The 9,137-nt window shown below is 43.7% G+C and overlaps 1 protein-coding gene across 1 annotated transcript; it reads right to left on the reverse strand.

The window, feature by feature from the left end:
- On the reverse strand, positions 1,308–7,306 carry PLK2 (polo like kinase 2). Its single transcript, XM_003133981.5, has 14 exons — positions 6,912–7,306; positions 6,188–6,295; positions 5,938–6,054; positions 5,608–5,737; positions 5,289–5,376; positions 4,748–4,843; positions 4,441–4,639; positions 4,188–4,335; positions 3,748–3,845; positions 3,324–3,453; positions 2,854–3,094; positions 2,597–2,726; positions 2,230–2,340; positions 1,308–2,098 (listed from the first exon to the last, which is right to left on the reverse strand). The coding sequence occupies exons 1-14, from the start codon at positions 7,179–7,181 to the stop codon at positions 1,907–1,909; spliced, it is 2,058 nt and encodes a 685-aa protein (XP_003134029.1). The 5' UTR covers positions 7,182–7,306; the 3' UTR covers positions 1,308–1,906.

The raw sequence follows: 9,137 nt of genomic DNA on the forward strand, positions 1-9,137 counted from the left end.
TTGGGTTCACTCTACATTTCCATTACCAGGCCCTGGATTTGGCACACAGCAGGCCCTCAGTACATGCAGCAGTGGCTAAGTACATATTTTGCCACTGTGAAGTAATATGCAATCTAACACTGTGAAACTCAAAATGAAAGCAATTTTTTTTAATATTTGCAAACCTATTTTTATTTCTCTGCTCATAAGAACAAAAACAGATTTTACTTTTGAACACCCAGCTATTAATGCAACTATCCTGTATTCTTCAGCTATTACTATTTTCTTCAGCTATTACCATAAACCATTTAATAAAGACTACAGTTGTACACATGGCTAGAGAATTCCAGTCAGCAGGAGTTAACGCAGTAACTGTGAAATATCCATAAACAATTCTCTAGACTTGACTTCTATTAATAAAATATAACAGGTACAGTTTGTAAGGACTTTTTAAAAAGGTTAAAGTACCATCACCATCTCAACACTACACTGTAGAGGATCCCAGTGCAAAGAGAGCCTAATACATAAGAGAGTCCTGCTTTTCTCAGGGCAGAATTTTCCCTACAGTGGAATTACAACTGAACAAAAAAGTATTTGCACTTTATACAGGTCACTGTAAGTTCAGACTCACAGGACAAGCGACTTTGTATACCTGTCCAAGAGGAGATCCCACTGAAAGAGGAAACTTTCCCAGATTGTCCTCTTGGACAATTTGGTAGCTTAAAAGATGGGTTTAAAACCAGAGCTTGGTGTACCCATACCACTCCTTAGCCTCCGTGTACCAGAAGGAAAATAAAATAGTTTATTTACAAACTACTTCTCACCACTGAAATTACGTGCTAGGATGGCCAGAAGCACTGGAAGAGTTTAAGCGGGTTTAAGCTGGGTAATACATTTAGGTGGTGGAAGTATCATAAAGCACAGAGTTTAGCCCAGATTAAGATAAACTTCCTGTACCTACTGACATTTAATAACAGAGGTCTGTTCACACAGGATTACTCTAGCTTTTAGCTCCAAGCTAACTGAGTTTTGAGGAAATACCCCAGAGAGAAACTGGTTTTGGATTGAGTAGGAGGTCTATATTTTGGTTGTGACAAGAGTGGCGTATCTATTATACTCTTCTCTTCTTAAGCTAGATCTATCCAGAGTTTATGTTTATACTTGAGGTATTAATGACTGACTTCCTAGAAACTTATTAGAAAAAGTAAAGCTCTGACTTTCTAGTATGCTTCTATACACAATGTCATGCCAAAGAGCTCCAAGAACCCACAATCAAAGAATGCCGTGATACAGTGCTCGTGCCAAACCAAAGACATGAGAGACCATGGTTTCGGCTTTTTCATACTCTTTATTGCCAACAGTTTAAAATGGTCAACATAAAAAAAAAATTGATAATAAATACTGCTCTTTGGGCTGTAATAAATAAAAAGTTTATTAACAAGGAATGCACTTTTCCAGCCACAAGTGTCTTCAAAAATTAACAAAAAAAAAAAAAATTAGATATGGCCATAGTTCACAGTTAAGCAGCCAAAAGCTGCTCCGATTACAGCCTTTAAACATTATGGGAGCGTCCTCCCTTCTCCCTCCCCTTCAGGAAGTTTATTCACAGTTCCAAGTCCTCTGTCTGAAGTGCTCTCAACAGAGAGAAGTTAAGAGTCAATGCGCCTTTCTGCAAAATTGTCTGAAAAACCTTTTGAAACAGGTACGTCAAGGAGAACTGCATTCGGCTTCACTCTCAGACTGTCCAAAGTCCAGAACTGTATGCCTCCGCCTGGCCTGGTTCCACCAAGTCCAGCAGGCCAGGGAGCAATTGTTTTCGTACCACCACCTGTCCATCTTCTTCAACGTGCTGTACATCATCCTACTGGCTTCCCTGCAGATCTCACAGTGGAAAAGAGGAGTCCCATAGGGTCCTTTCAAAAATCTTTCAGTTACATCTCTGTAAGAGCATGTTCAGAGCATATTCCATTCGGTTTTTTAATTCTAATGAACAGCCAGACATCAGCAGAGTCGTCAGCCTAAACGTTGTAGATATCCTGTCCTCGTTGATGTAAGTGAGAAGGTATTCTTCATTTTGGCTACAGATGATTATTTTCGTATGATCATGGTAGAAATTCACCTTTAAAAAGTAGACATAGATTTAGAGATCTCTAAATATTCTTCAAGAATTAGAAGAGTTTTATCAAGTTTTCTAGGTATTAATTATTTTTTTATGACCAAGATATGTGCTTTCTAAAAGGGCTCATTTACCTGAAAGGTGCCGTCATTGAAGAGCATCATTAAGGCCTTATCAGATTTTAGCCACTGAAGGAGGTAGAGCCGAGGTCTTCGAACATCAGTAACACTAGGCAGATCTCCACCCTGGAAGAGATGGGGAGAGTCAGTGCCAATAAGGACTTTTCAGAGTACATTCAATCCTTCTAAGCAAAGCCTCTCAGGCCTAACCAAGCACCAGAATGGCCTGGAGATTGCTGGCCTCACCACCCAGAGGTTCTGATTCAGTGGATTGAGGGCAGGACGTGAGAGGCTGCACTTCCAGAAAGCTTCAAGGCTACACAAACGCTATTGCTCTTGGACTACACCACAAACATCCCTGCTTGAAAGCCACAGCACTTACATCCATGAGGTTCTCCTCCATGTAATGAGAGAAGTATTTCAGCACCGTCACTTGACTGATGAATTGTTCAGGGGCATCTGTTGCTGGGAAAACAGAGCACTGGCCAAGCTCTGCATAATAGTGAACTGTTCTAAAAAACAGGAACGATAGGAGAAAAAAAAGAAGAAGAAAAAGAAGAAGAAGTTAGTCAATGTTTTTAGATTTCCTTAGGGCAAGACTAAAGAACTGATGGGGCTTCCTTAATTGAACACACTTACTTTTTGTCTGGAAGCAGGCTCATATGAGCACCATTGTTGAAAAGGACGCCTACAGTGTGGTCTGAGAGCTGGTACCCGAAGCCATATTTGTTGGAGTAATCGACCCATTTGGTGACCCACTGAAAGGAAGTGCTCAGCTGCTCTTTGGGAATACAGTCAGCTTCTGGCATGTTTTCTAGACATCCTCGAAGGACTCTGGCCACTGTGTCGGCAACACTTCCCATGGTACTGTCCTCGAGACCTGGAAAGTCAGAGAAAGTTATAAAACAATGTACAAGTAAACCTGAGGCTGTGGTAGATGCTAAGTCTCCCTTCACTAATTCTAAGGACATAGGACTCAAAATTGTTCCAAACCTCTAATTTTATTTCTTTTATGTTTAATCAGGCCAAAACCCATACTGACTGCAGTTACTTAGTCTTGAGCACTGCCATTTAGATTGTCATTATATAAAATGCGATTGACAACTTACATTCGCTGCTACTGCTGCAGCTGCCAAGAGTTCCTCTGACTATCATCCGAATAGCATCTCCAATCTGCTGCTTGTTTTCTACTGCGGGTGTTCCAGATCTGGCAACGGTAGTGGTAGGTGGCTGGAGTTCCTAAAAAGAGAAGAGTCAGGCAATAGTCAAGCATTTAAAATTCATTTGAGTTTGAGAATTCCAGCTTAACATGAGATTTTGTCACAACTACTAGGAAAGCTTATCAAAAAGCAATGGACACAAGCCAGGCAAAAGATATTCTGGTAATTCAACTGCATGCATTGTTAAACCAAGAGATAAAATCTTTCCTTTTAAAGGGTTGGAGGAAAAGCTCTATCATGATCCAGGTGATAATTAACAAAGAATGGAAATGATATAAGGTGTTTATAACTATTTTATTTTTTTCCAGCATACCTCATCTGTCCTATGTTTGCTGGGTTGCTGAGTTATTGAAGTCTTTTTCAAATCATGCCTAAGCTTGTATATTTCTTCATCTTCTTTAGACACTCTATCTGTAAATCAAGGAAAAGAATTGTGAGCCTTATTCTAGCCTAAGGAGGTAGAAGCAGAACTAGCCACATTTTCTCCTTTTGCATTAATAACCAACTTAAAAGCATCCAAGGCTAAACCAGCATTTTTACTTTTGCAATCAGCTGCAATTATGCAAGAAGCACACTTTAACACATATGAAGCAAAGAGCTATCAACCACGATTTGCAGTGTGGATTTATTATGCTATGAAAAGTTCAATAGTATGCAAACATACAGGTCAGATTATGTTAATATGAAGGCCTCTTTCAACTACCTTATCAACTAGTATTGAATACAGAAGAGTAGAAAAGTCTTGTAACTCACTATGTGTGTCAATATATCTGGCTTTGTCTTTTTTGCCACCAAAAAGAGCAGCAGCTGCCTTCTTAAAGAAATTCTTAGCTGGGCTTGACAAGTGGAAATCGGGAACTGTATGACAACAGCTAGAAGAGAGTCTGTCTGGTGTGAAACCCTGTAAAGTATAAGAAAATGTTTTCAGTAACCTGCTGGGCAATTACGATCAAGAGCATATAATAAAAAGATGCCAAAAAAAAAAAAAAAAAAAAAGAGTACCAACCTGCAAAAAAAATTCATGTCGAATGATGTCATCCAAACTGGGGCGGTCCTCTGGATTTTTCGACAACATGCTAGCTATTAGGTGCTTAGCAGGAGCCAACAAGGATGAGGGCATTGTATACCTTGCTTCTCTTATGCACCTGTAAGTTTCTTTCAGATTTGTAGTTTCAAATGGGGGTCTTCCTAGTAACATTGTGTACCTGTGTGCAAGGAAATACTTCTTTAGAAATAATCAAAAGCAACTCTTTTCGAGTGTTAAAAATCTACATCCAAGTTTGCTTTTTGGTGATGTTGGTGCATTTACTTACATTACACAGCCTAAGGCCCAGATGTCTGATTCACAGCCATGTCCCTGTTTGTTGAGGACTTCAGGAGAAAGATAATTTGGGGTACCACATATCGTCCTGGAAAAACAAAATATAAAAATTTCATTGGGAACTATTCTACTATTTAAAATTAGTTCTCTGCATAAAACCTTAAAAGCACTATTTTGAATTTTTATTTGGAATCATTTGCCTCTTGATTTTTGGCATGCAAACAATTGACATTGGCCCAAGTGACTGGTGACTTTTTTTTTCTGCATTTACAATTTTTTTCAGCCACATGACAAAAATACTTTAAGCCAACTGAGACCAGGTACAGCAAGACATTTTTATACACATCATAATCAACTAAAAGGCATAAGGTACTCTGCCTGGTCCATGGTGGCAATGAGTACTTCCTTCAATTAACACTGTAGGGGTTTATAGATTTTAGTATCAACTGACCTCCGAAGTAGTAATTGCAAAATAAAAAGGGCATATTTGATCTCCACGAAACCCTGGTAGGATGTATTTTTCTGACTCTTACCTCCTTCTGTGTTCTAAGGGCTCCAGCCTGGCAGCCAAACCAAAGTCCCCGACTTTCAGTTCCATGGCTTCATTAATAAAGAAATTCCCTAGATGAAAAACAAAACAAAGTGTGACTCCCCTTGAAAAGACATTCTAGCCAAGCTCTCACACATCCACATGAGAGGCAGGTATTCAGTTGCTTAACTAGGTACCTTGCTCATTTAGAAGCAAGACTGCATTGGCTAGATCCCAACTAAGAACATAAAATACATAAAAAAGGAGAGAGAGAGAGCACACCACTCGACACAAAAAGTCAGAGTTCTGAGTGAAAGGCTTACCTAGTTTGAGATCTCTGTGCAAGATTTCTTGCTCATGAAGGTACTTTAGTCCAGACACAATCTGCCTGAGGTAGTATCGGACTTCTGGCTCTGTCAATACCTTCCTTGCTTTCAAGATATGAGCCATGGACTGGGAAGAGGAGAAGGAAAAAAGAGACTCTGTCAAAAAAAGTTACCAAAATCAGTGGTCTCCTTGTGCAGAGTAAGTGCCGATAGTTGATGCTGCAATATAGTAATTAGCTCCACAATTAAATCCTCAGATAAAGTGCAATTTGAATGCCCTGTCAGTCTGGGGGAAGTGGAGGTACTCAAATAGGAGTTAACACTTACCCTTCTACTGCAATATTCCAAGAGAATATAAATGTTTTCTTTGTCTTCAAAGTAGTGATAAAACTGCACTACATGCTTATGATGGAGAATTCTGTGAAGCTCTATTTCTTTGTCGATCTAAAGAAAAAGCAATATCAGTCTCATTAGCCTCCCTCAGCCCAGTTGCTTACACATGCAGAAGACATCTTCCTAACAGGGAAGGGCTGTCCCTGCACACAAAGAAAATACTTTACTCAACAGTCATACACACCTTTTCCCTTTGATGAGGTTTAGCTACTCTGCTGTGAGGAATAATTTTTGCAGCGTAGACTTTGTTGTTTGTCAAATCTGTCATCTCGTAACATTTTGCAAAGCCACCCTGAAAGGAAACAAAGCAGAGATGGAACTGAGTATGGCAGGAACATGGACGGCAAATACATATTTTTAACATATAAATGAAAAAAAACCCCACAAAATTATGGGAGAGAAAGGGTGACAGAGGGATGCAGTCTACTTTATTATTTTTTTTTTTAAAGCTCCTTCAGTTAGGGAAAAGCATCCCTGAAAACAGTAAGTTAAAACTGCCTTTTTTCCCTTGACAAAGAGGTGCTTTCGGGCGGTGGGGAGGGTGGGGGGTGGGGGCTGGGGAGAGGAGAAAAAAGGTATGAGGAGACTTGTCAAGAAAATTCTCTGGGGGCCAGGTAGAGAGAAAATTCTCTAGGTCTGGTGCAGAAAGCCCTCGCTTCTGGCTTCAAGATCAACGTCTTTAGGCTGCGTGAGGCAGACAGAGCCATGGCCAAGGATGTGAAGCCGATCCCGGCGCTGCAGGCGCACAAAAGCCAGAGTTGGGCAGGTGAGCAGCCCACGTCGCGCCGGGATTGGATCCCCCAGTAACCGAGAAGCGACGGACACGGGGACTCAGGGTCCGGCCCTGCTCGAGGACGCCGGGGCAGACCTCCCTCCCGCCTGGCAGCCGGGCGCCCGCCGCAAGTCACCTTTCCCAGCACTTTGCCGCGGCAGTAGCGCTTCCCCGTCGTGGGATCGACGATAATCCGAGAGATCTCCGCCCCCGAGTGCGAGTGGTGGTGATGGTGGTGCGGAGCCACCGGCTGCACTTGAGCCTGGGGCTGCGGCTGCTGCGGCTCCTCGGGGGGCGGCTGCGGCCGCTTCTTCTTCGAGTCCCCGCCGCAAGCCTTGCCCAGAGCCTGCTCGCACATCTTGGTGCTGGCGGCCGGCTGGTAGGTGATAGTCCGCAAGAGCTCCATGGTCGCCTCGTCGCTCTGCCCTGCCTGCTGCTACCTCCGAGGCGCGGACACACGACCGAGCCGGCCTCTGCCCTCGAATCCCCGCCGCTTCCAACCTCCCGCGCCCGTCGCCCTGGTACACTTGTGAGAGTGCGAACGCCCGGTAAAGTCTTATATACTGGCCGAGAAGGGGGTGGAGAATCGAAACGGGATGCGACGTCACGGACAACGCCCCGCCCACCGGCCGCCACAGCGGGCTGGTCCGAGCCAGAGGTCGCGACGGATCGCTGGCTTCCAGTTCTCTGGTGACGTGCGAACGCGTTCGCTCAGGCACTGGCTCCGGCTGCTTGGAGAGCTTCCCGTGACGTGGTGGTGGTGGTGGTGGACGCAGGCGTGCGGCTGTCCCTGGGACCACCACCCCATTCTTGGAATGCTCTGGCTTCTGGGTTTGAAGTAGAAACCCCAGGGCCGACGCCGGGCCCTGCCTCCACCGCCCAGCGGCCAGAGCTCAGGTCATCGCAGATTCCCTCCCCTTCACAGCCCTTCCTGACAGCCCCACCACCTGGCGCCTCCGGTGTCAAGGTGTGAGTGTACCCGGGGTCCACTGCACAGGCACGTGAGGCCTCCCCTAGCCGTCTGGAGGGCTTGGGGCTACCGCTGCACCCGCGCTTTTACCCCGCCAGTCTCACCCAGAGTGGACCTTTGGCGGGGGCGCACCAGTGAAAAGCAGGGGTTGTCGGAGCAGAGTGTCCCGAGCTCCGCGCCGCTTCCGAATGTGGCAAACCATTGCCGAATCAGTCCCACTTAGGCCCGTATGGCCTCTGTCCATCACCCTGGAGCAGGTCTTTGTCGGAGGTCAGACCCTTAACCTTGGAGGAGGCCGGTGCCTTCGGAAGGTTTCGCCTTCAGGCTGTCAAAAGACTGAGAGGCAAAGGCGCCATCTCCTGGAATATTCTAGAAGCTCAGCTAGCGGTCCGAGTGGGCAGCGGTTAACGACTATATGGGCTTTCTTTGACAGTAAGTGGTAATAAAAGCGCTCCTAGTGCTAATTAATGGTTTTACAGTGGAAATCGTCTATCAATTGTTATTCAGAAGGGGTTATGCAGAATGCGTCGTTTAAATGGCGCATTGAGCCACGTGGCTGCTCCTGTGCTGGGAGTCAGTCCTAAGCCTTCCAAGAGGAGAGGTTTGGTAGCGGATTGGTAGCGTGAGGGAGAATAGCCCAGTGAGCCAAAACATGGTTTAGCATCCTATTCCAGATTTTACGATTCAGATTTGCTAAGGAAGAACACTATTTTCTTTCTTGCTCTAATAACAATAATGCCCTTACTGTGCACGTCCTCATGTTTTAGTATTTTTAAATCCCTCCTTCTTTAAATTCTTCATCAGTTCTAAGTAGGAAATGTTATTCCCATTTTATAGATGAGGAATCCGGGGTTTAGAAAATTTAAGTATTCTTTCTATATATGTATTTAGTAGATCATCCAATTTATGTTAATTAGCAATAGACTTTTTAATTTAAAATATGGTAAACAGTCTTTTGATACTAATTTCCATTGCTGTTTAGAATACCAGATTAATTACCCGTGGAATATAGTTAGAAAAAAGGGTTGTTGGCTGCAGTCCACCATTAAGTTTAGTTATGCATGGTATAAGTTAATTAGGTATGCGTGGTTTCAAAGACATTCTATCTAAAATACTTCCAACTTGATGTAGAAAAGCCATTCCTTGCCATTACTGAGTAGAAAGGGAAAATCTTCCTTTTTGATTCTGTGAACAGCTCAGGGCAAGCCCGGGCATGTTTCTCATAAGTGAAAGTGGACTTTACTCCAAGATTATCAGGGCAGGACTAAGGGGTGGACTTGGAGGTGGAAATGAAGAATTACCTAATCCTTCTCTTTATTCATAAACCCAAGGGTGACCTTTACTCACCAGGCTTATGCAGACGTATTTACTAGCCTGTAGTAGGCTTGCTGG

This window comes from Sus scrofa, chromosome 16 (assembly GCF_000003025.6).
Source record: "Sus scrofa isolate TJ Tabasco breed Duroc chromosome 16, Sscrofa11.1, whole genome shotgun sequence".
In the NCBI taxonomy this organism is placed as follows: Eukaryota; Metazoa; Chordata; class Mammalia; order Artiodactyla; family Suidae; genus Sus; species Sus scrofa.